This window comes from Taudactylus pleione, unplaced genomic scaffold, assembly GCF_031769625.1.
Source record: "Taudactylus pleione unplaced genomic scaffold, aTauple2 ptg000326l, whole genome shotgun sequence".
Classification (NCBI taxonomy): domain Eukaryota; kingdom Metazoa; phylum Chordata; class Amphibia; order Anura; family Myobatrachidae; genus Taudactylus; species Taudactylus pleione.
Genome location: NW_028284727.1, coordinates 8,886,953 through 8,914,393, shown reverse-complemented (window position 1 = coordinate 8,914,393; position 27,441 = coordinate 8,886,953). Strand labels below are relative to the sequence as shown.

Sequence of the window (27,441 nt, the reverse complement as noted above, 5' to 3'; positions counted from 1 at the left end):
ATGGCTTACCCCACTTGGACTCTCCTCAGGATTTATGATTTCTGATAACACCACAAATATTGTGAAAGCATTACAGCTGGGTGAATTTCAACGCATCCCTTGTTTTGCTCACACAATCAACTTAGTAGTGCAGGGTTTTATAAAAATGACAGGAGCATGCAGGAGATGCTGTCTGTGGCCCAGAAAATTTTGGGACATTTTCGGCATTCAGCAACAACATGCAGGAGATTGCAGCACCTGCAAGAACAGTTTAATTTGCCCTACCATCAACTGAAGCAAGATTGGAATTCCACTCTTTATATGCTTCAGTGGATGGAGGAACAGCAAAAAGCAATGCATAGCTATACAACAAGCCATGACATTGGGAGAGGAGGGGGAATGTACCTTAGCCCAACACAGTGGAGAGTATGTTCTGTCTTGTGCAAGGTGCTCAAACCATTTGAAGTAGCCACATGCGAAGTGAGTGCTGACATTGCTAGCTTGAGTAAGGTGATTCCCCTAATTAGGCTTTTGGAAAATTAGCTGGAGAAAATGAAGGCAGAGATTAAACAAAGCTAATATGCAAAGTATGCCAAACTTGTAAATCAAGTCCTTTATTCGCTTCACCAGGATCCACGGGTGGCCATGATCTTGAAATCCGATCACGACATTTTAGCAACTGTGGTTGATCCTAGGTTTAAGTCGTATGCTGTGTCTTTCTCTCCAACTGACCCAGATCTTAAAAGAGCTACTGGTGAGCAAGTTGGCAAGTTGGACAAGCACTACTACATCTCCTCCTTCAATATCTTCAGTAGCCAGAAAAAGAATCGTCTTTCCCAAAAGACCCAGTGGTGATGCAGATAAGTTAACCCAACATTTTGACATCTGGTGGGGTCTAAAAGAATTGCCCAACATTAGTGACACCTCTACCATAACTCCATCTGATACGATCACCATCCAAAGAATGGTGAAAGATTATTTTCTTTACACCGTAAAAATAAACATGTCACAGAGACCCTTCAAGTACTGGAAGGAAAAAAAGGCAATTTGGAGGCCCTTGTATGAACTGGATTTGCATTACTTAAGCTGGCCACCCTCCAGTGTGTACTGAGAGAGAGTTTTCAGCACAGCTGGGAACCTTGTGAGCGAACAGCATAGGAGGCTACTTCCTCAAAATGTGAAAGAGATGATGTTCATCAAAATTAACTGGAAATTCCACGAGGAAGACCTTTACCGGGAATTAGGTCACAGTACAGAGTTTTATGTAATGGTGGATTCCAGCGGGGATGAATTAATATTGTGTGAGGATGATGTACACACTGATGAGGGTGAGGATGGCAATGATGATGACATGTTGCAACTGTAGAGCTGTTGCCTTAAGCCAATTGGTAGCTTGTTTTGTGGGGGCCCAAACAAACCAACCACTTCAACCACAAAAGTGGCAGTTCCTGTCGCTGAAGTGCTTGGTTTGTTAAAGTGTGCATGTCCTTTTTAATATCCAACATAAGGGTGGGTGGAACAATTCCATCTTGCACTAACTTTCATTTCTGCCACTGCTGTGTGGCAATGTTTCATAGATGTGCTTTAAACTCACATTTCTTTACTGCTGCACCACTGCTTTGTCGCTTAGTAACCAGTGAGCTCACTACAACTTTTGCCCAATAATGGTGAAAATAATATAATAAGCTGTGAGGTGGTATAAATTGACTGTAAATGACTAGAAATTAATGTTATTGAGGTTAGAAATACTCTAGGAAGAAAAAAAGCCCAAACAATGTGATTTTAGCTTTTTTTGTCAAGTTTTGTAAAACATCCAAATCCAAAGCCAAAGCCAGTCATGGTAGGTTTGGCAAATCCAAATCCAAAGCCAGATGATGAATCAGAGCTAAATCCAAATCTAAATCCTGCAAAAATGGTCTTGGAAACATCCCTAATCATTTTACACAAGAATCTTCATGTTTAATTGATGTTTTAATCTTAGCAAAATCAGATGGCACCGATGTGCAGTGCATGTCTTGAGGAAGACCATAGACCAAAACCTATGGCAACAGTTTTGTTTTTAAACTACATATTGCATTAAGCATCTATGAAAACTTCCTCTTAACTCATAGCTTATTCGGTGTGTGAAGTGGAGGAAGTCTACTCAGGAGATAGCATAGCACACAAACATATTCTAAACTAAACTGCTCAAGCTCCTGCGAACAGAGTAATGGAAGACCATGTTCATTTTTAATAAGGGGCTACAATATAAAAAGAGATTATATTGCAAAAGAGACTATATTATAAAATATGAGAAATTACATTAGAAGATGTGGTGACAGATTTGATTAAGATATCATTATATTTATCATAAATCATAACTTTATTCCGTTTTCCTGCCATAAACATTAAAATGCATAGTCATGCATATGGTTACCTTTCTTTGGTTTTTTTGGTTCTTCAAGTTTTTTCACTTGTTTTTCTAAAAAGAAATGAAGATCAGTGGGCCTCGATTATCATTATTATAAGCATATATACTATTTCCCTTATCAATTAGAAAAAAGGGCCTTTCCTAACCAATCTCTATCTGTATCTGACAGTAACATTGAAAAGGTTGTTTGATTTAATTTTGACATTAACTAATCAACAATCCTCTCTCAATTAAAGTGCTATATCAGTAGATTTTCTAATATAGAACAATCACAAAAAAATCTGTTTATTGGGGTCCAAGTGGTAACATATAGCAAGGAACTCTACTGATCATCTTTGTCCTTATATAAATTTCTGTAGAAAAGAAGGTCTAACATAGTCACCATGGCTTTTAATTAGAGCTGCACTTTCAGTTTAGTGCTGCATGAGAGAAATTTATGTTCTGCCCAACGTCACTATCATTGGTTCCAGCTCAAGTTGAGTTAGAACCATATGTCTTTAAACACTTCAGGTAACTTAAAATACTGTATATGGCTACCTTTCTTCTCTTTTACTGGTTCTTCATGTTTTTTCACTTGTGCCTCTGCAAAAGAAATTGCTCAGGATTACTTTGTTACAAAATGATTTTATTTTAGATCAGCTAAAACTTAATTTTTTCTAAATACCTTTGATTTGTGATGGATCTTTATATTTTTTGACTATTGTAACTATTAGGAAATTGCTAGTGAATGAGTATGGGTATTATACATCTTGCATATGTGTCTCTTGAAGGCAGTTATTAAATACTGAGGGCAAGGCCAAAACTTGGATTTTTGTCACCTGGGGCAGGGCCATAATTTGGCGCCCCTCAAAAAAATACAACATAGAGGATGAAAAAGGTGTGTGGTTTTGTGACACAGTAATACCCCTTATAAGACATTATGCCACAATAATGCTCCTTACAACACATTGTGCCACACATTAATAACCCTTATAACACATTATGCCACAATAAAACCCCTTACAACACATTCTGCCACACTTATACCCCTTATTCATTAAGCCACAGTAATGCCCCTTATTCATTATGTCACAGTAATTAGCCTTATACATTTATGCCACAGTAATGCCCCATATACATTATGCCATAGTAATGCCCCTTACACATTTTGCCACAGTAAGGCCCCTTACACATTATGCCACAGTAAGGCTCATTACACATTATGGCACAGTAAGGCCCCTTACACATTATGCCACAGTAAAGCCTCTTTTACACTAAGCCACAGTAAAGCTTCATCACCCTTCTCTTACATGACAAGCCCGTGCGGTGGGTGAGCTCGGGATGGTGCAGAATGGGGCTGCTACACGCTGGGAAATTGTAAGTACTGCCATCATTGTAATGTGGTGCCGCTCATGAACCAATTAGAGCTCACGGACCGGCAGCCTCTGCTGATTGGCTGCCGGTCATCGAGCACTGATTGGCTTTGCAACCAGCATCACATTAGACTGATGATGTGTCTCTGTGCCTCTCAAGGTCGGGATGCGACTCCAGACCCACAAGTGCAGCAACCTAGCCTCATGGCAGCCTCTCCCTGGCACCCACTCAAGTCTGGCACCCTGGTCACATGCCCCCTTAGCCCCCCCTAGTTGCAGTCCTGCTAAGGGGAAGTATAGTAAATGAACAGTTTTTAGGTCATATGATTAAGCATTAGCAACTATCTTACAATTAAAGCTTCCTCTTCCCAGCAACTCTGATGCCATGCTGCTTGGACATATTTTTCTGGTCAGTCTAATTGTTTACTGGACAATAGTTTTCTCTTTTTTTGTCAACATATGGACAAAACATTTTCAAATATTTACACTTGTGTTAATCATTTTACATTTATACAAGAATCTTCATATTTTAATTAGTGTTTTATTCTTAACACAATCAGATGGCACTCAAGTGCAGTGCATGACTTGAGGAAGACCTAGGCCAGAACTTAGGGTAAGTTTAAAAAAAAAAAAACATATTGCATTATGCATTGCATTATGCATCTGCTTAGGAGAGAGCATAGCACACAAACATATCCTTGAATACACATGCAAACAGAGTCATGGAGGATCATGTTTATTTAACAAGGGTCTACTATATAAAAAGAGACTATGGCCCATATTCAATTAGTTTTGCACACACAATACTTTTCCAACTGCCGTACTTTTTGCCTTCATCATGTGTTTTGGTCAAGGAAACTTATCGGGCGAGCCTCCGCTATTCGCCGCACTCAATTCCAAAGGACGCAAAAACGAATCCCGGAGAAACTCAAACAGGCGAAAAGTGCTGTCAAAAATGGAGAAATCAGCCTGACACCTCCCAAAATATTCACTAACATTGGGGTTTAATATAGATGTCCTCGAATAGCCCTACTGAAGCTATTTGGGGTACTTAAGTGCTGTCAAGTGCTTCTAAATAGAGTATTTGCACAAGTGGTGAAGAATAACATTAAGCAGTATTTTTTCACAAAAATAAGTGGTCCTGTCAAATTTGGGGTACTTGAAAATGGGTGCAAGCATGGTTTAAAATCGCTACAGTGAAGTTTTTAGTGACGCCAAAAACGCACCTTCAGCAAGCACCTGCAATCAAAAAACACCTCCCCCATACTTGCAGACCCCCCCAAAAGTCTATTTTTTCTTCTTTTTATGTGTGTACCCCCACTTTGTACTTTTATTGCTCCCATTTTCAAAGTAATTTTTTTGGGTTGTTCTTCCTATTTTTGGGGGGGATTTTGTGATGCAGTTATCCTTTGGGGGTCTGTCCCAAGAGTGCAGCATGGTTTCCACATGTTTGCATCCGAAAACTGCAATTATGCACTTTTTTCTGCCTTTTTTGTCTATTACATTGCATTGACTTTCCGCGTACACAGAAATTCTTTGCAATTGAATAGAGTAAAAAGTTTCTGCCTGGAGAAATTATGTCATCTGCGATACTTTTTCACGGATTCCGACTTTTTGCCGCTAATTTAATATGGACCTATATTGTAAAGAATAAAAATTATTTGATTTAAGGAATCAATGTTTTTATTATAAGTCTTCATTTTAATAATTTTTCCTGCCATGAACTTGAAATACATGGTCATGCATATGGTTACCTTTCTTTGGTTTTGTTGGTTCTTCAAGTTTTTTCATTAGTTTTTCTGAAAAAAAAAATAATGAGTGGGTCTGAATTATCTTGACAGTTAAATTAGCAGTTGTGTATTAATTTTTTTTAAGGCTAGATAAGACATTTTATAGGGTTACATATTTGTAGTTCTGCTGGCTGCTCATGTTTTTTCACTAGTGTATCTAAAAAGCAAATAGCCAGTGAGTGATGGACTATCTTCCTTTGAGCATAAATGTAATGTGCCACGAGTTTAGCTGAAAAAAATAGTGTAATGGCTACAGTGTGTCATTACATTGAATTATTACTATCATATGTTCTAAACAGCATATCAATAAAAAAAATTGGCAATCTCTATAAATGACTGTAACATTGATAAGGTTGTTTGATTTAAATATGACATTTATTAAACAACAAACCCCTCTCATTTAAAGTGCTATATCAGAATATATTTATAAAAAACAATAACAATTAAAGCTTTATATCGGGGTTCAAGTATTAACAAATAGCAAGGAACACTACTGATCATTTTTGTCCTAGTTAACTTCCTGTAGTAAAGAAGGTCTGACATAATTTCCATGGTTTTAATTAGAGATGCTTTTTCAGATTTGTGTTCAATAGAGAAATGCATGTACTGCCCAAAGTCACTAACATTGGTTCCAGCTCATATTGAGTTATCCTAAATTATTTTAGGAAATGTAAAATACTGTATATAGTTACCTTTATTCTCTTTTACTGGTTCTTTAGTTTTTTTCACTTGTGTCTCTGCAAAATAAATTGCAAAAAATTAATTTACTGTACATATTGAAAATTTTCTACAAAAAGATTTAATTTTAGGTTAGATAATCGTTTAACTTTTTTAACTTCCTTTGATTGAGATGGATCTTTATTTTTTTGACTAGTGTCAGTTATAGGAAATTGCTAGTGAATGAGTGGTAATATGCATATTGTATAAAAGCTACAGTCTACTTTGTTAGTATTTGGTAGGATAGATTAAATGTTTGATATCATTAAATTATCACCATTGCTTATTTTACTTTACAGCATGGAGAATGTTACTTTATCTGCGTACCTCCTCAACTACATTCTAGCAAAGCTTATTTATTTATTAACAGTTTGTTAGATAGCGCAGCATATTCCGTTGTACTTTACAATTGGAAACATTTATAGAACAAATCAGGGTGATAACATACAGATATATAGGTAGGAAGGCCCTGCTCTCAAGCTTACAATCTATATGGAAATAGGCATTGATACACAAGGATAGGTGCTATATATTGCAATTTGGTCCAGCCAGAATGCAGAGTTTCTTGATGGGCTGCATGATCCAGTCACACAGGAATGTTGGCTAAATGTCAGGAGTATGTGAAAGAAAGATAATGTGTGAGGTTATGTGTACTGTGATAGGGGATGTAATAAAATATGGAAGCTGTGAAGGATATGTGGTCGGTTCTGGAATCTGATAAGCTTGTCTGAAGAGGTGAGTTTTCAGGGAACACTTGAAGGATTGAAGACTAGAGGTAAGTCTTATTGTGCATGGTAAGGTATTCCATAGAGTGGGTGCAGCCCGAAGAAAGTCCTGTAACCATGAATGGGAGCAAGTAATGCGTGGGGATGAAAGACGCAGATCTTGTGCTGAGTGGAGAGGTCAGGTTGGGAGATATTTTGAGATGAGTGAAGAGATGTATGTTGGTGTGGTTTGGTTAATGACCTTATGTGTAAGTAACAGTATTTAGTATTGAATATGGTAGAAAACTGGCAACCAATGGAGGGACTGACAGAGCGGGGCAGCAGACAATGAATGTTTGACAAGGAATATAAGCCTCACAGCTGCATTCATAATGGATTGTAATGGTGATAGCCTGTTTTTGGGTAGACCAGTAAGAAGACTAATGCAATAGTCAATGCGGGAAATAATGAGTGCATGGATTAAAGTTTTTGCAGTATCTTGTGTTAGATATGGTCGAATTTTGGATGTTTTTTAGATGTATGTAACATGATTTTGAGACAGATTGAATGTGGGGAACAAAGGACAGTTCAGTGTCAAGGATGACACCAAGGCAGCAAGCTTGAGGGGCGGGGTGGATTGTTGAGTTATCAACAGTGATAAAGAGATTAGGTTGGTAACTGTTATTGGCCAGTGGAAATATAATTAATTCTGTTTTAGAAATATTAAGTTTCAGGTGGCGAGATGACATCCAAGATGAAATGGCAGAAATACATTCAGTGACACGGACCAATACAGATGGTGATAAATCTGGAGAGGATAGGTAGATTTGAGTATCATCCACATACATATGGTACTGAAATCCAAAAGAGCAGATTAGTTTGCCAAGAGAGGTGGTATAGATTGAGAATAGCAAAGGATCTAAGACAGAGCCTTGCAGTACTCCAACTGATAAAGGTAGCGAAGAGGCAGAATCCAAAAAACGAACAGAAAAAGAGCGATCAGATTGGTAGGAAGAGAACCAAGAAAGAGCTTTGTCTTTAAGACCTAGGGATTGTAGTGTTTGTATGAGAAGAGAGTGGTCAACAGTGTCAAAAGCAGCAGAGAGATCTAGAAGAATTAGGAGTGAGTAATGGCCTTTAGCCTTGGCAGTGACCAGATCATTTACTACCTTAGTCAGTGCTGTCTCTGTGGAGTGCTGGGAATGAAAGGCAGACTGAAGTGGCGCTTCAGACATAAAGCTTGAGACATTAAAATGTTTTTCTGCTTAATTCAGAATGTTCACTAAATCCACATCATACATTTTTTTTAAAATTTTGTACTGTTCCACATTTATTCTGTTTAGCATAGTCCTGGACCACTGTCTTTTTTCTTATAGACTCTAAACAAGCACTGCACATCCTTCATTTAATTTTAAAATTGAAAGTCAAAATAGGTAATAAATATATTAAAAGTAGACATCAACCCATCTGTTAATATATCTTTCATGTTTTTATATACTTTCTTATTGGACTATCTCATATTCCTATACCCATGCTTACTTAATCAATATTCCACCCTTTTCTTTCTATCTACCTAAATGACTAAACCTTTCCTCAGTTTAATTTCTGCTAAACCCGTCTAATGAGAATGTCCCAAACTAATGGTAAGCCTAAAGGTATGATATATAGTGGATTTTTAAGTATCTGCTCACTTACCACAGTATTCATCATTTACACATGTAGCACATTATCCATATCACTGATAATGAATTTTATAAACTATGTTTTTACCTTTATTTAGTTCTAAAGATTCTTTTTCTTTTTTTCTCTCTGGTGTTTCTAAATATAACAAATATTATTATTATATAGATAGTACAGCCTATTTTAACAAATCATTTTGATAAATTGTTAGGAAATGAATAATAAAATCAGTTCAATCATATTTTTAGATATTAAATCATAAGACAAAAAACTATCATAAGGCGTTGTATACTACTGATTCCAAATGTAATCCTATTATGGCAAGAAAAGACTGACTAAAATTATTATATAGATAGTATAACCAGGCCAGCCAAGAGCCGCAACGGGCCCGGGTAAAAGGGGGCTTGGCCTAATCATGGGAGGTGTTTCCATGCCCCCTTTGAGACAAAAAAAAAAAAGACAAGTTTTGCAATGCCGCAAACATGCTGGTGACGGGGTGCTCTGAGCCCCCAGCCTGGCGCATAACCAGTGAGGGGAGCGATCAGCTTGAGCACTCCCCCCACATGCATAGCAGACTGCTGTGGCTGCTTCTTAGCAGCCACGAGCCATCTCCCAGTGCAGCCCAGCACATAGCAGCATGTGCTTGGCTGCTGTGATGTAAGAGGGGGGGGGGAGTGGTGCCAGACCCGTGCCCCTCCAGCAAGCCCAGGCCCAGGTAATTAGTACCCACTCCCCCCCCTCAGTGCCCCTGAGTATAACCCATTTATGTGATGTTTCCTCTTTCCAGCAAATCTGATGCCAAGCTGTTTGTATATGTTCTAATAGTAAGTTTATTTGTGTACAGGACAATAATTTTTTCTTTTTTTGTCAGAATATGGAGGAAATATTTGCAAATACTACATTTTGAGTTCATCAAATCACACCCAAGTGCAGTGCACAACTTTAGGAATACCTTTGGACAAAACCCATGGTAACAGTTTTTTTGTAAACTACTTATTGCATTATGCATCTACAGTTTGCCAACTTGCTTTTAACTCTTAGCTTACGCAGTGTGTGAAGTGGAGGAAGTCTGCTTATGAGACAGCATAGCACATAAACATATCCTTAAATAAACTTATCAAGCACCTGCAAACAGTGTCATGGAAGACCATGTTGATTTTTAACAAGGGGCTACAATATAAAAGAGAGACTATGGCCTGTATTCAATTAGATGTGAAAAGTCAGAAACTATGCACCTACTGTACTTTCTGCCACAGTCACCTGTTTGAGAAGCAAATTTGTGGCATGCGCGAACCCGCATAATAGGCGGAAAGAACTGAATAGATTGGGGGAATCAGTCTATACCCCAAAATAAGATGCACTGACACTGGAATTCATTACAGATGTGTACTATTAGCCCTAATAAAAGTATTTTGTCCTTAACTTGTGTTAAAAGCTTTCTAGAAGCATATTTGTAAAAGCAGTAAAGAATGATAGAAAACCATACTTTTTTGTCCAGTCAAATTTAGGGTACTTGAAAATGGGTGCTAGCATATTTTTGTATCTCTAAAGTGCACTTTTAAAAAAAGTGAAAAATCCACCTGCTGCATGCACCTGCAATCCTAAAAACACATGTCCCATCCATACAGCCTCCCAAGAAACCTATTTAGCTAATTTTTATCCTTGTCCCTATACTTTTTAAATTTTTTTGGCTGATTAGTCCTTTGTGGGGTGTCCAAATGGTTCTGAATCAATTCCCCACATTTGCACCCAAACATAGAGATGTTCTCTTTTTTCCGCCTTCCATTCATTGGAGAAACAGTTCTGCCTGTTTCATTGCATTGAGTTACCGCTTTTGGCAAATTGGACCCGGAATTGAATTTGGAGATAAGACGCAAACAGGCGAAAAGCAGCAATAGGCAAATCTTTTTAGGCTGATTTCAGCTTTTCGTGGCTAATTGAATCCAGCCCTATATTTCAATAGAATCTGCTCTTGCACCTGCAAACAGTGTCATGGATGACTTTTTAAAACAAGAGACTACAATGTAAAAGAAAGTCTATATTGCCAAAATAGATTATATTGAAAGTATAAATATGACATTAGAAGATGTTCCACATTTATTCTGTTTAGTATAGTTCTGGACCACCACCAGCTCTCTGTTAGCACATATTTCCAATTAAATATCCAAAAAGATACTTTATCAGCCATCTTGTAGTTTGGATTCTAAACAAGCAGTTATTAGTTGCTGAAGGTACAAAAAGTGACTGTAGCCTCTATGATTACACATTAGCTCTGCCACCTTATACTTAAGTCCAACCCTTCCCAGGTATTGTGATCTTGTTTGCAATCCCCCCAAGCGGTAGCATGATTGACATGCAGCGTTTGGGGGGTAGAGCATGGGCATGCCTGATCACTGTTCCCGGAAGTGGTGGCATGTCACCTCCATCTTCAGTGAGAGATGAGGCCAGGGTCTGGTTATGAAACATAGATTCCGGGCCTCTTGTTTAACCAGGCACTGGCCTTGCTGCAGGAGGCTTCAGCTCCTGCAGCTTGACAAAAGGAGCAACCATCGCGATGATTGTGATGTCAGTCACAGTGCTGGGATCACAAATGCAGCAAGGAGGTGTATGACACCTCCCTCTGCATTCACATCTGAGATGGATGGATTTGTATAGGCACTTGTGTGCGGCTCTTCAAATTCATCTATCCATCTCTCAGGCCCTCAGTGTGTGAACTGGAGGAAGTCTGTTCAGGAGAGAGCATAGCATATAAACATAACCTTGAATAAATTGCTCTAGTACCTGTGAACAGGGTCATGGAGGACCATGTTATTTTTTAACAAGAAGCTATATTGTAAAATAGACTATTCTATAAAGAAAAACAATGTTAGAAAATATGGTTATAGCTTTTACTTAAGGAATCAATGCAGGGGCATTTCTAGAGAGGAGGGGGCCCATGTGCAGTTTCCAACACAGGCCCCCTCCTCTCCGTCCGGCTGCGCACCGAATGGTGAATGGCCAGCACTGCACTTATAGACTATGGGCACTAGAGTGTGCCCAGAGTCTATAGCACATGCAAAGGTCACCGGGAAAATGGCAGTGGTTGCATGCGCAAACGACGGCGGACATTTTCCAGCCATTTTTACAGGTGCAGACACCAGAGCTGATGTGGGACTCCAGAGAGGTAAGTTTCATGGGTGCAGGGTGTGCGGTGCAGGCCCCCTCTGGACCCAGGGGCCTGTGTGAACCGCACACCCTGCACCCATTATAAATATGTCCCTGAATCAATGCTTTTATCATAAATCTTTACTTCATAAATTTCCTGCCATAAACATGAAATGCATGGTCATGTATATGGTTACCTTTCTTTGGCTTTGTTGGTTCTTCAAGTTTTTTTGCTTGTTTTTCTGAAAATAAATTTGTAAATGAGTGGGTCTCGATCATTATGACATTTTAGTCAATAGTTGTATATAATTTCTTCTTAAAACTAGATAAGATATTTTATATTGTTACCTGTCTTCAGTTCTGATGGCTCCTCATGTTTTTTCACTACTGTATCTAAAAAAGAAATAGCCAGTGAGTGATGGACTTTCTGCCCTATAGCATAAATGTAATTTGTCACAAGTTTAGCTAAAAAATAAGTGGTGTAATGGCTAAAATGTGTCATTACATTGAATTATTACAAGTATATGTTTTAAACAGTGTATCAATCAAGAAAATTTACCTTTTTCTCACCTATCTCTATCAATGACTATAACATATAAGAGGTTGTTCGAATAATATATGAAATTAGATAAACAACAATCACTATTAAATCTGTTTATAGGGTCCAGGTGGTCACAAATAGCAAGGAGCACTACTGATCATCTTTGTTCCTAGTTAACTCTTTCTATAGCAATGAAGATCAGACATAGTCACCATGGCTTTTAATTAAAGCTGCTCTTTCAGATTTGTGCTGCAAAAGAGAAAGTTATGTACTGCCTAAAGTCACTAAAATTGGTTGCAGCTAAATCTGAATTAAAGCCATTTGTCCTGAAACACTTCAGTTAAGTTAGAATATTGTATATGGTTACCTTTCTTCTCTTTTACTGGTTCTTCAGGTTTTTTCACTTGTGCCTCTGCAAAAGAAATTGCTCAAGATTAATTGACAGTACATGCTAAACATTTTCTACATATAAATAATTTTAGATTACCTAAAACTTTCATTTTTTTAAACTATCTTTGATTCTAGTGTTAGTAATAGGAAAATTATAGTGAATAAGTGTCAATCTACAATTTGTATAAAAGCTATATACAGTAGTAAGCCTACAGTTTCCTTTCATAGTGTTTGGTAGGTGTCGAAGCTGGATTAGTGGCTGAGATGGAATTAGCGTAAAAATTAGCATGCGCGACGCCATCTTGCGAATGGCAACTAGACTCCATTTTAGAAACAAGAATCTGCAAGATGCCATTTTGTGACCAGCGCCAATTTGAGTTACAACTCACGAGCTAAGTACAGATGTCAATGTTTTTGATAATCTACCAAGGGCACCTGGAAGAACAGCCTCCTGAGAAAAAGTAAATAGAATAGACAATGCACTAGAATACTGTGAGTGTTTTCATACAAATTGGGAATCCATGTATATAGACAAGTATAGTTGTGGCTATTGTAATATAACCCAGACATTGATCTACACAATTGAATTTGTCTGAATCCTAAACAGGTTTTAGTCCCACACCCAGACAGAATGGCCCCGGCTTCACAGCTGGGGGTAACACATTTGCATTGCAGTTTGAAACTGTGAGATGTGTGTGTGTGTGTGTATGTATGTGTGTGTATATATATATATATATATATATATATATATGTATAAGTCCATCATAGATGGAATCTCATGCATAAACACCACACATTACGCACAGTTGAGCTGCTAACATGATGCTCAGTAGTGAATGCACAATATCCTGCATGAGAATGCTGTTTATTAGTCTCATGCGCACGCATCTGCCCCAAGTTAACTAGCATCTTTATATCAAACCCCACATACTTACACATTACATATTTACATACAAGGTTCCATAAGCTTTAAAGTATAAGATTCAAGTTTGTTCATTTATTACAATTGTTGTGAAATATAGGTTATTTAGTAGCTCAGGTTTAAAACATGATAAGTATGCCGTGCTTGGTACTATACTGGTCTGCACCATCTCCACAGCTTCCCGGTATCATCGGTGGGAAGATCGCAACATTCACTCGCAACTTATGGGCCGCAGAGACTTCAAGCACTGAAATGTACATTTTAAAACCAACTGTTAGGATTTGCATGAGGCGGGAAACAGAGGCAACCAGCTGTTGGAGGCTGGACTGTGTCTATTTGAATCAACCTGTTAAATGCTCTGTAACAGATGCGTCTCCCTTGGGAACCAAAGGCATCAGCAACAAGCCTTTCTATTGTGTTGTCTATTTCTGGGGGGTATAAATATGTGTGCTCTGACTCTGAGTTTCTAGTCTTCTTGCTGATTGCTGATTGCCGGAGGTTATCTTGCTGATGCCGGGATCTGGTCCAGAGTGCCTGCGTATGTATAACTGTACTTGGGTCTGTATAATTTCTTTGCGCTAAATTGTACTTAGATCATAGCGTGTAACTGACTGCACTTTTACTTGAATAATACTTTGTGCTTTAGAACCACAGGTTCAAGGTCTGGAGTCTTTATTTAATGTATGACTGCATATGCAAATTGCGTCAACCTTAGAGGTTTATAGGCAGGATATTAGAAGGTATAGGCAGGAGTGTATAGAGGTTAGAATCCAGAATCCTTAGTTGGGGGCTCATAGTGAAGTCACTTACCTGTTCACACGATAAAATATGATTATCGATATCTCACCAAAGGGTGGATAGTGGCCACACGCAGTTTTCCCTGCAACCACTCTATGCTGAGAGGTCGCTATCCATTATCGTGTGAGTCAAGGTACACTGACTAGAATCCAGGGACAAGAAAGGAAAAAGTTTGTTTTCCTTTGTTGATAGTATTTTGCGTTTAAAAGGGGTAATTCGCTAAGTCGCATTTTTGCGCACAATAAAGATGCACTTTTGCGTATGCAGCTAAGGGTATGTCATACGGTTGTGTAGTAGTCACATTATTGTGTATGCGACTGGTCCCACAATAGCGTATACGTATTTCCGGTTGTGCTGCCATGTGTTTAAACAAAGCCGTTGAGGTTTACATTGTTCAATTGTTGCCAATAACTGAGTTAACGTGTATTTTTCTGCGCAGGAAAAAAGTGTGTAACCGTGAGTGTTTGTTTAGGGTGTAACACGGGACCTAAATGTTAAGGTATCGTAGGACCCTTAAGTGCTAGGCGCAGGAAGGTGGCCTAGTGACTCGTTTGCAGCATACCGTTTACTTTTACACAGAGCAGGTGTATGGTTTGTTATTTTTGTTGGGGTTCAGCCCCCTATTTTTGTTAGGGTTCAGTAATCAATGTGTGTGATCTGTTAGGCTTATTTGAACACTATAATTGAACTCCATAATCTTGGCTAGATTGTGATTGTGAGCTGGTGGGAGGGTGGACGAAATCACCTGGAACACAAAGGGTACTTTGCTGCCCCCTAGCAGTTGAAACGTAGTCAAAAAGGGACTTTATTGTATGGGAGCATATTCCTTCCATAGGTGAGTGAAGGCATCTAGAGGTCCTTCATAGGGTTTGGTGGATACACCCTTTTTCAAAGGTGTCCGCAGGTAAGTGAAAGTATCTTGACTGTCTTTCACCAGTTTACATCTTTATTGAAAAAAGTAGGAGTTGTCTCAAGATGGGAGCCAGGCAAACAATAGAGATGTTAGACAATGATGTACTGCTAATGGAGGTGCCGCTTGCATCGGCCCATCGTATTATGCATACTAAGTACGGTACTTATGCAATAAGGTATTGTGATATATGGTTTCAAATAACAATGAAGAGTGTTAAACCATTTCCCAGAATAAGTAGTTTTGATAAAGATGTATTGGATAATGTCCGGGACCACATCAGTCTGATACGGTCTCGAGGTAAGAAGGTAAAATATTATGAATGTTTAAAATTGTGCCAGTGTGAAGGGGATGCATGGCTTAAACATGTGCAAGCGACACAAACTAGCATTGCAAGCGCATTGCCAGCAAATACACCCGCGGCACTGGATTGCAATGCGTGCGAGCCGCAAAATGGCGCGTACGTGTGGCAAGGTATTGCCGCAAAATGGCGCGTACGTGTGGCTAGCATTGAAGAAGGTATTGCCAGCAGTTCACGCACACCACCGCCACCTTATGTGGGTGGGGGTGCAAGTACAGTTATCGAAAAAAAACATAAAAATGTAACAAGCAATTTGTACCCTCTCTTAAGCAACCATAAAGAAAATGTTCATGATGTGGATGATGAGCCTATTGTAATGTCTGCCATTTCCCATGCTGTACAAAAGATAGATGCTGTACCACAACAATCACGAGTGATGCCGCCATCTCCATCGGTAACAGCAATGGAAGTGCTAACACCCTCTGCACCCATAGATGAAGTTGTTAATACCATACGTAGCAGCAACAGATTAAACCCCCAGCCAGGTAACAAGGTCAAAGGTAGCAGCGCTGCCGGTCTGCATCCCATTCGGACAATAACTGTTCCGAATGGAAATGCAGATGCGAACGGTGTAGTGCCCACGAGGGAAGTGGTAATGCATTGTCCTTGGACAAGGGCAGAACTAAGTTCCATCATAAATGATTTCCCCGATCCCAAAAAGGAACTAGCAAAATGTCAAAGATTTTTGAGGAATTTGGGTAGTTCTCATGAGCCAACTAATAAAGATTGGCGAGTGGTGTTAAGGGCCTGTCTACCATGCAATATCGACGTGACAAAATTTATCACGGATTGTGTATTGGATGGTGACGTTCCCAGACCAAGTAAACCAAGGTAACATTTCCTGCAGTGTAACTCAATTGGGTATATATTTTCCAGTAGTAGTTAACTGGAACAAAATTTTCACCATAAAGCAAAAGGAGAGTGAATCTGCAGAAGATTATTATGACCGGGCTCTGCAGGCTATCACCCAGTACACTGGGTTAGAAGATATTAAAGATAGCACTCACCACAGGGGAATGATAGTCACCATACTCATGGACGGTCTTAAAGAGAACCTAAAGACCTGGGTTCAGACTTCACAGCCTGGCTGGAGGGGAGTCACAATAGATACCCTTATAGAATCTGCCATAGAACATGATAAAAACATCTCAAAGAAGAGTGAGACCCAGAGCGAAAAACTAATGGCTGTCAGTATCCAAGCTCTGGAAGGAATGACGGTAACATCACATCCAGCAGACACACTTGCACCCACACACACACTTTCACCTGAACAGTTATATGCCCTCACTAATCCTACACCACAGCAAACACAGCCTTATCCCACTTATCCTACACAACCACAAGTCCCATACTACCCACAAGCTCCATACCTCCCACAAAATATTTTTCCTCAATATCCTTACCCAAACCCACCACCTTTCTCTCCTGCTAAACCCACACAACAATCCTTCCCACGAAAGTGTTTTAATTGCAACCAGCCAGGACACATAAGTAAGAGCTGCATAGCAAAGAGGTAGGACCCCCAAACCAGGGAGTACCTGGATATCCCCATAAGGGATATGCACAGAGACCAGCAAATGTCCATCAGGCACCAGCTCCAATTGTGGCCATTAATGCTTTATTGGAGAGTGGGAGCCAATGCTAGAAGTTGGGTCATACTTGTGGTCTGCATATAGACAGGTTGACGGGAAGTACTAAGGAAAAACTGGTAATGGTAATTGATGTAACTGATACCGAATCTCTGTTCTGCTTTGATCCCTGTGCCCTAACACCCTGACTGTCAGTATTTTACTTTTCCCACCTAGGGGGAGGTGTACACTACACATGGACATGAGTGTCCCATGGGTTCATAGACAACCCCAGTATCTTCTCCCAGGCCTTATATGACTGTTTACAATCTTTTCAACCTGCCAATGGATCTGTTCTAATGTAAAATGTGTATGATTTATTGTTGTATTTAGGTCATGTTTAAATTATATTAAACTGTTGTGCTTTGTCTCTCACACACAGGACACAAGGTCGCTAAGGACAAATGGCAGCCATGCCAGGCTAAGGTCAAATACTTGGAATACTGTCCAACCCAGGGGCCCAGGCAATATTTAGAGCAGTAGATATTGATAACAGAATTTAAATTGCAGGAATTTGTGTACAAATACAGTATCCCTAGAACAATTGAATATAGGAGGGATACTCATTTCACAAGTAATGTCTTCTATAACCTGTGTGAAGTGATGGGTATTAATATCAAGATCATCCCAGACCATCTGTCTACCTGTCCCCCTTTGAGATACTGTTTAACAGGCAGCCTCATGTGAAAATATGATAATGAGGTTACTGTGCAGTGTCTCACGAAGATGAGTAAGAACAACTGAAATTGAAAATGTTATTTTCCAGCATATCTGATGCAAACTGTCATGATGTCAAACCTGGGGAATTTGTTATGATCCAAAATTTTTTTAGCTCAGGTTGTTTGACTGATCGGTGGAAAGGTCCATATCTGATGATGTTGACAAAGTACCACAACCTCAAAGGGTGGCCGGGGAAGATACGTGGGTCCATTCCACTCACTATAGGGATGTTAACCAACCGGTGGAGATACAAGGCAGAGACGAGGCCGATAACGTGGACCTGTCGATTGCGAGCTTGTGCCGGGAGGATTAAAAAGAGTTTCCATCATCTTGGTTTGTTTGGGGATACCCAGTTTCTGTGATGGAGGATCGATAGAGGAGATGGGAGCTGATGGCAGTGCTGATGGAGTGGAGCCAGGAGGAGAGCAATGCAAATCAGGGGAGTGTCTGACCAATCTTAGTACTGTTATTGTTAAGAGAGCTATAATTCCGGATACTCGGGGATGGTGTGGAGGTTTATCGTCTGAAGATTCCTGTATTTGTGAGCTTTGTGGGTCCCTAGTTGATGAGAACTGTATTCAACGGTGCCAGCCTAAATATAACCCGTACTGGGGTGGGTATCCTTTAGAAGATTATCATAGCATGGTAGGCAAAGTGTTAAATCAAACTGAATGCTGGGTGTGTTCACATGTGCCACAGGGACAGCATAACGCAGGGTTCGTGCCATTTCCACTGAATATCACGGAAATTTTAAAATTACAAAAAGGGAAAACATTGGATGGAAAATTCCTCTCATCCAAACCACCTCATTTCAAACTCTATCAATTCTAAGTAGATAGATCACATTTGTGTTTAAACATAACCAACCCCAATAAACCCGGGAGTTGGGAAGTGATGGGGAATAATCAGATGATTACCTTCTCACAGAGAGCTGATAATGAGTCCATAAACCATGATCTGTTACGTTCAATTAAATCTAGTGGGAAACATTTTAGGTACTGGTACAGATTGAGTTCCACCAAAGAAATTATTGGTAAGGTACCAGATGGTTATTGTGCAAAAATAATACAACCAGAGACTTGCATGTACCAGATGGAAGACCCTGAGATAGGATTGTTTGCAAGGGAAATGTGTTTAATGATAATGATGCATACTATTCCTTATGTTCTCCCCGATAATGTGTATTTTATATGTGGAAGAAAGGCGTATAAGTGGCTCTCCCCGAGTTCTGAAGGTTTGTGTTACCTGGGAAGAGTAGTCCCAGAAGTTATGACCCTTACACATGGTGAAATACTTGTTATTCACAAAAACACACCATCACCATATCTTCACATGCAGTATGTACACAGAGGCAAACAAATTATGATACCTGGTGACGTGCATAAAGCCACTCAGTTAATTAGTGAGACAACTGGCTTCCAAGTTTTAGTCGCACTGGATCCCACCAGAATCGCTCGGGGTACATTAAATTTTAGATATATTCAGGAACTTGCTAAATCAATAGATAATATCACCGAGATGTATGATGACACATTCAGGTATACAGGGAGAGAATTGCAAGCATACAAGAAAGAACTGGTGCAACACAGACTAGTATTAAATTATTTAACTGCTGTTACTGGAGGGTATTGCGTAACTTTGGCCACCCAATTTGGAGTGAAGTGTTGCACCTATGTCACCAATGATACCAGCGACCCCAAAGAGGTGATAGACTGGAAGATGGACAAAATTCTGCAGCTAAAATGGGAGTTTCGTAAGAACCATAATGCTTCAGTGGCTGAAGTAGGGGAGAAAATAGAAGGATGGGTCTCATGGTTGAACCCAGTGAAATGGTTCTCAGGCCTAGGGGAATGGGTCCAGGAAGTGATCGCCAGCATAGGCAAATTCTTGATCCTTATACTGATTGAAATCAAAGTAATTGGCCTATGTGTCCGGTATGTTTCTATTGTGTTGAAGTGTGGAAAATGTAAAAATAGAGTAAGACGAAAGAATGAAATTATGATGGTGGTCAGTAATGGCAATATGAATACTGAGGTAAATATAGAACTGCATTTCAACCCTGAACTAGGAAATGCCATAATCTAATGTATTATATTTAGATGTGCATAAAATGTATTATTGAAATGTTACTATTGAAACACCTCAGATAATGTAAAGTCTCAATCTCCCTTCAAGACTGCCTTTATAGGACTGGTGCATCCCCACATCTTTCACATGATCTCCCAAGGTCCACGGTGTGTGTATAATGGTAGCTTTATGTCCCCTCCTAGAGACACATTATTGATGGATTAAGAACCACCTTGTGCCATCCCCTAATAACATTAAGTAATATACGTATGTATGCCTAAAATTAATTTTAACATCAGGATGTGATAGCATGTTGTTCGCTATCAAAGAGTGGACTGTCGAAATTGGATTAGTGGCTGAGATGGAATTAGCGTAAAAATTAGCATGCGCAATGCCATCTTACGAATGGCAGCTATACTCCGTTTTAGAAACAAGAATCTGCTAGACGCCATTTTGCGACCAGCACCATTTTGAGTTACAACTCACGAGCTAAGTACAGATGGCAATGTTTTTGATAATCTACCAAGGGCAACTGGAAGAACAGCCTCCTGAGAAAAAGTAAATAGAATAGACAATGCACTAGAATACTGTGAGTGTTTTACATACAAATTGGGAATCCCTGTATATAGACAAGTATAGTTGTGGCAATTGTAATATAACCCAGACATTGATCTACACAAATGAATTTGTCTGAATCCTAAACAGGTTTTAGTCCCACACCCAGACAGAATGGCCCCGGCTTCACAGCTGGGGGTAACACATTTGCATAGCAGTTTGAAACTGTGAGTGAGGAATGAGATGTGTGTGTGTATGTAAGTATATATATATATATATATATATGTGTATGCACATGTATATATATATGTATATGTTAAGTACATCATTGATGGAATCTCATGCATAAGCACCGCACATTACGCACAGTTGAGCTGCTAACATGACGCTCAGTAGTGAATGCACAATATCCTGCATGAGAATGCTGTTTATTAGTCTCATGTGCACGCATCTGCCCCAAGTTAACTAGCGTCTTTCTATCAAACCCCACATACTTACATTCCATAAGCTTTAAAGTATAAGATTCAAGTTTGTTCATTTATTACAATTGCTGTGAAATAAAGGTTATTTAGTAGCTCAGTTTTAATACATGATAAGTATGCCGTGCTTGGTATTATACTGATCTGCACCCTCTTCACAGCTTCCCGGTATTGTCGGTGGGAAGATCGCAACATGCACTCGCAACTTATGGGCCGCAGAGACTTCAAGCACTGAAATGTACATTTTAAAACCAACTGTTAGGATTTGCATGAGGCGGGAAACAGAGGCAACCAGCTGTTGGAGGCTGGACTGTGTCTATTTGAATCAACCTGTTAAATGCTCTGTAACAGATGCGTCCCGCTTGGGAACCAATGGCATCAGCAACAAGCCTTTCTATTGTGTTGTCTATTTCTGGGGGGGTATAAATATGTGTGCTCTGACTCTGGGTTTCTAGTCTTCTTGCTGATTGCTGATTGACGGAGGTTATCTTGCTGATGCCGGGATCTGGTCCAGAGCGCCTGCGTATGTATAACTGTACTTGGAACTGTACTTGGGTCTGTATAATTTCTTTGCGCTAAATTGTACTTAGATCATAGCGTGTAACTGACTGTACTTTTACTTTAATAATACTTTGTGCTTTGGAACCACAGGTTCAAGGTCTGGAGTCTTTATTTAATGTATGACTGCGTACGCAAATTGCGTCAACCTTAAAGGTTTATAGGCAGGATATTAGAAGGTATAGGCAGGAGTGTATAGATATTAGAATCCAGAATCCTTATAGGATATCCAGAATGTTGCATACCATTTTGGACTCATTCACATTTATTCTGTTTAGCACAGTCCTAGGCCACCGTTAGCTCACTTTTAGTACATATTCCAATTAGACATCCAAAAGATACTGTAATAGCCATCTTGTAGTTTGGACTTTAAACAAACACTATACATTCTCATTTCAATCTATACAATCTTAGGTCATAATAGATAATGAAGTTCCTAAATGTAGACATTAATCCAACTAATCAAATATATTATGCCACATATCTTTGTAGGACTATCTTATTTGTCTCTATCCATGCTCACCCAATTCTACTTCCATAATTAAGCTTTCACACTTTGTCTCATATCCCAGTAAATGACTAATCTTTCCCTCCTCAATTTATTATAAATACCCCTAATGGGCATGTTTCACAGTAATGGTAAGCATGATAGGACTTTTCATAGTGGAAGACCAATAATACATGTAGAAAATCATCTATGTCACTGATGATGTATTTTCAAAACTATTTATGTTTTAACCTTTATTATGTTCTGTAGATTACTTTTCTTGTTTTTTCTCTGGTGTCTCTAAATTAGAAAAATATTATTATATAAAAAGCATAGCCGATGCAAAAATGGAAAATTTTGATGAATTTTCAGGAAATTTATGATAAAATCAGTTCAATCGTATATTTAGATATTATTTGAAAGGGACAAAGCTGTAATAAGCTATTGTATACTACTGATTTAAAATGTAGTCTTATTATGACAAGAAAAGACCATGGATATTAGACAGCTTGTGTATGTGTCTTGTAGGTAGTTATTAGACACTAAGGTTAAGTAAAGTGACTGTACAGTATGCATCCTCTATGATTAGGCATTAGCAACTCAGCAACATATATTTGAGTCCACCTCTACCCAATCAATCTGGACACATTCTACCTGTTAGTGTATTAGTGTACTGGATAATTGTTTTCACTTTTTTCTGAGCATGACTATAATATCATATATATGGTTACCTTTCTTTGGTTTTGTTGGTTCTTTCGGTTTTTTCACTTGTTTTTCTGAAAAAACATTTTTAGTGAGTGAATCTGAGTGAGAGTCATATTCAATTTGAGGCGAAAAATCCGGATCGGCGATACTTTTTCGCCAATGACGTAATTTTCACCTGTTTTGAGTTTCCTCCATATTCAATTTGGAAGACTTTTCACCTAGGTGGAAAGTCAATGCAATGTAATAGGCGAAAAAGTTTCGCCTATGAATAACAGGTGGAAAAAAGTGCAGAATTGCAATTTTGGGGTACAACATTGCGGGAACCCTCGTGCAGCCTTAAGACAGTCCCCTAAAGGTAAACTGTGGCAAAAAAAGTTTTAAAATATATACTGGACACTCAAAAAAAATGATGTTTAATTTTGGGAGTAAAAAAAAAAATAGGGGAACAAAGTGCCAAACTATCTAAATTAATACATGTCGGGTCCCCATGTATGCGGCAGGTGTTTTCTTCATTGTGGGGACAAGCGGCAGGTGCAATTTTGCAGATTTTTTAAAATTATTTTAGGGACTTAAAAAAATGCTTACCCCCATTTTCATGTACCCCAAAATTGATGGGACCACTTTTAAAAATGAAAAAAAAACCTAATTGCTATTCTGAATCACTTCTTCAATGTCGTGAAAAATAAACACCTTCCGTATCTATATAAAAAGCCGACTTTCTTATGCAGGCAAAAACGGGGGTACCCATAGTGATACCGGAGGTCTGTACATCTTTAGGGGGGTCCCAGGCACATTTCCCAAAAATTCCCATTTATGTTCGTAGATCGTGCAAACAGTCAATGTAAAAAAAAATGAGATAATTTTTCAATTGCCTTCAGCAGGTGAAAAAAAGTGCAGATTTGGGATTTAGGGGTGCAGGCTTAAAAAAAATAGCCTGCACCTTTGGGAATGCACCCTTAAAATGAAATGTGCAAAAAAAACAGAAAAAAAAATCAGGACACCCCCCCCCAAATTTTTATTTTTTTTGGGGGGTGAAAAAATTAAATCCACAGGGGTTCCCTTATATGTGGCAGGTGCATTTTTGCTGAATTTAAAAAAAATTAGACTAGGGACTTAAAAATATGCTAGTACCCATTGTCAAGTACCCCAAATTTGATGGGACCACTCTTAAAAATGAAAAAAAGCTAAGTGCTCTTCTGCATCACTTCTTCAAAGTCGGGAAAAAAACAGCTGCCACAGCTATTTAAAAACCCAACTTTTTTCTGCAGGCAGAAACGGGAGTACCCATAGTGATCCCCCAGGTCTGTACATCTTTAGGGGGGTCCTACATTATTTCCCAAAAATTCCCGTATTTTTTCGCTGATCCAAGTTTTGCCTGTTCCTGTTTTCGCCTACTTTGGAATTGAAACGGGGGAATAGCGGGCACGTAAGCGATAATTTTCCACCTGGAAAATAGACGAAGGAGGCAAGAAGTCTGGACTTTTTGCCTCAAATTGAATATGGGCCTGAGTCTGAATTATCATTGATCTTTAGGTAACAGTTGCAAATATTTTTTCTTGAGGAAAGAATAGATATTTTATATGGTTACCTGTCTTTAGTTTTGCTGGTTTCTTCTGTTTTTTCTCTATTGTATCCAAAAAAGAATTTGCTAGACAGTGATGGACTATATTTCTTTTAGCATAAATAATATATGCCACAAGTTTATCTTAAAAATTATTGTAATGGCTACAATGTGTACTTACATTGAATTTTTACAAGCATATCTTCTAAATTGCTATTGAGATATGGGCTATCTAAGTTTTATGACAATGCTATGTGACATAAACTCTGCTAATAATTAGTATCTTAGTAGCTCATATGTGTTATTATGTTGAATTATTATAGCATATTTACAGTACAGGTATGTTTCAGCTTATCATTTAAAAAACATCCCACTTCCTCACCCAACTGTTACAACATCAGTAACATAGAGAAGGTTGTCTGATTTTTTTTTTATATGTGCACAATCCTTTCTCAATAATAGTGTAATGGTAAGGTTTCCTGACATAGGAACATCATACAGTATTTCAATCTATTTGTCAGTAGTTAAACAGCTAGAAACCCTGCTGATAATTTTCAGACCTATTTGGCCCTGCCACTAGCGAAAGAGATTCAAGACAGTAGGCTTAATTAAGCAGTGAATTTTTTAGGCAACTGAGTCCTGGCTGGTTGCAGGTGAAAATTTAAAATGGCACCCACAGTTAGTGTAAAGCCTGGCATGCTTTACACTGACTGCATGTGTCATTTTCAATTTTCAATTTAAACCTGCAATTTTAATTTAATTTGCATTTTAAAGCCCTGTATCTTCATGGTTTTAAATAGATACACTGCTGAGAGAACCAAGCACTACCAAATTATTTGGTCAATAATTATGTAAAAAAAAAATGTCAGGTTCAATGAGCTGTTTATATGGTTACCTGTCTTCAGTTTTGTCTCTATAAAGATAATTACTATTCAGTGAGGTGATATCATCATTTTGAGGAAATGCTGTGTCCACAATTTAACTCAGTGTGCAAAAGCTATAATATATTATCACACTTTATTATCACAACAAATGATGTTTTAAGCAGCTTATCAATAAAAAAAATGTCCCTTTCTCAGGTTCTATACAGAAAGTCGACAATGATTTGGTCGACACAGGAATGTTGACATGAAAGAAGGTTGTTAAAACAGAAGGTTGACAGTACAGAAGGTCAGCAGGTTCAAAAGCTCAACAGGTTCAAATTGTTGACATGGAAATAGTCAACAGAAATGTTTGACACTTTTATTTAGGGTTAGGTACTTATTGGAGAGTTAGGGTTAGGCACTAGAAGCCATGATTAGGGTAACGTATAACACTAAATTTAAATAAATAAAACAAAATTTATTGTACTCCACAAAATACAAAATCAGTCAAGTTTAGCAGAGGTCCTCCTATGTGCTAATGGAAGTATTTATTTTTCTTTACTACATAGTACCCTGTGAATCTGTGCCAGCATCCTCCATCACTTACAGCTCTCTTGCTGTGTTGACTAGAGGAAGTCTGCATGGAATAGAACATTGCACATAGACAGAAAGTTGAATTCCCATCCCAAAGTCAGCAGGGGTACAGGAGAACCTAATTTATGTTACATATTGAACAACGGGCTATAAAGTAAAGTATATATAAAATAGGATGACTTGATGACATATTCATTTTAAGAAATCAATGGCAGTAATATTAATTTTTATTGCTAGTCAATATTTCTGACCAAAAACCTGTAATATTAGGTCTTAGTTACCTTTCTTTGCTTTTGCTGGTTCTTCATGTTTTTTCACTGGTTTCTCTGAAAAGTAAATTCCAAATAAATGAGATTTAATCTATGTCAAATTTTATTGAATTGTTGTTTTCCTATTTCTTTACTTAAGATAGATAAAATACTTTATCTGGTTACCTATTATCAGTTCTGCTGGCTTTTCATGTATTTTCACTGGTGTCTCTACAAAGGAAATTGCTAGTGAGTGAACAACATCTGCATTTTCCTCAAATGGTTATTATCAACAATTTAGCTACATAAATGATGGAAATCCATGTGTCTATGACTTTGAATTAGAGATGCTTTGTTAGATATATGCTGCAATAGAGAGAGAACCAAGCTCAGCCACTAGTCATCAACATTGGTTGCAGCAATATGTGTGCTAGAACTTATTGTCCTGAAACACATTAGGTAAAGTAAATTATATGGTTATCTCTCTTTTCTTTAACTGGTTCTTCATATTTTTTCATTTGTGTTTCTGCTAAGAAAATTACTAATCAGTGAGTGGAAATGTACAGTACTGTACATTTTAATTAACTGTATTATATACTGTATCAAGATTTATTTTTAGGTTAGGAGAGACAATTTGTCTGGTTACCTATCTTTACTGTCTCTCCTTATTTTCCCAACCTGTTTTCCCAATCCTACCATTGCAGGAGCTTTTGAAGCTGTTTATCAGCTAATGCCCCTGTAATGCTCATGCATAGACATTATACAATTATCCTGCTGATTATACAAATTTTAGCTGATCTGCACAATAGTTATATACTTAAATAATTTACGTTTTCATGTGAATGCAAAATACAAATGCTAAAAAATTTTGCTTTCCACCTCACCCACAATTTCTGCTTTTTACATCCTGTTTTATATAAGAAATTTACTAAATCCATTTTCCTTTCCAATAATAGTACTATTGTTCTTCCTTATCTAAGACAAGCACAATTCACTCTATTTATCATGGCCAGACACTCACATTTAAGTAACACCACTGTTTATTGCCTTTGGATTTGGTTGGTTCACTCTGGGGGTGATTCTGAGTTCTACACAGGGAAAGCATCTGGTACAAGCCCCCAATGTTTTCCTTATGGTTATAGATGAATCCCAGTGGTTACCACCGGGGGATACATATTGAAATTGCATGGAGATCCATGTAATTTTAATGGGTATTTCAGGGTGATAACTGGGTGGAGGGGTAGCTAACAGGAGTGAGCATGTCACATGCATGTCGGT

General features: G+C 38.4%; 1 protein-coding gene across 1 annotated transcript in view; it reads right to left on the bottom strand.

Moving 5' to 3' along the window:
* LOC148509478 (uncharacterized) overlaps positions 1–27,441 on the bottom strand; it is a 621,587-nt gene that overhangs the window by 12,827 nt on the left and 581,319 nt on the right. Inside the window, exons 77-86 of the mRNA XM_088443077.1 lie at positions 26,350–26,394; positions 26,197–26,241; positions 12,685–12,729; positions 12,125–12,169; positions 11,974–12,018; positions 8,723–8,770; positions 6,224–6,268; positions 5,496–5,540; positions 2,927–2,971; positions 2,396–2,440 (exon numbers count right to left, since the gene is read on the bottom strand). Coding sequence (XP_088299203.1) covers positions 2,396–2,440; positions 2,927–2,971; positions 5,496–5,540; positions 6,224–6,268; positions 8,723–8,770; positions 11,974–12,018; positions 12,125–12,169; positions 12,685–12,729; positions 26,197–26,241; positions 26,350–26,394 — 453 coding nt within the window. The remainder of the gene's footprint in view (positions 1–2,395; positions 2,441–2,926; positions 2,972–5,495; positions 5,541–6,223; positions 6,269–8,722; positions 8,771–11,973; positions 12,019–12,124; positions 12,170–12,684; positions 12,730–26,196; positions 26,242–26,349; positions 26,395–27,441) is intronic.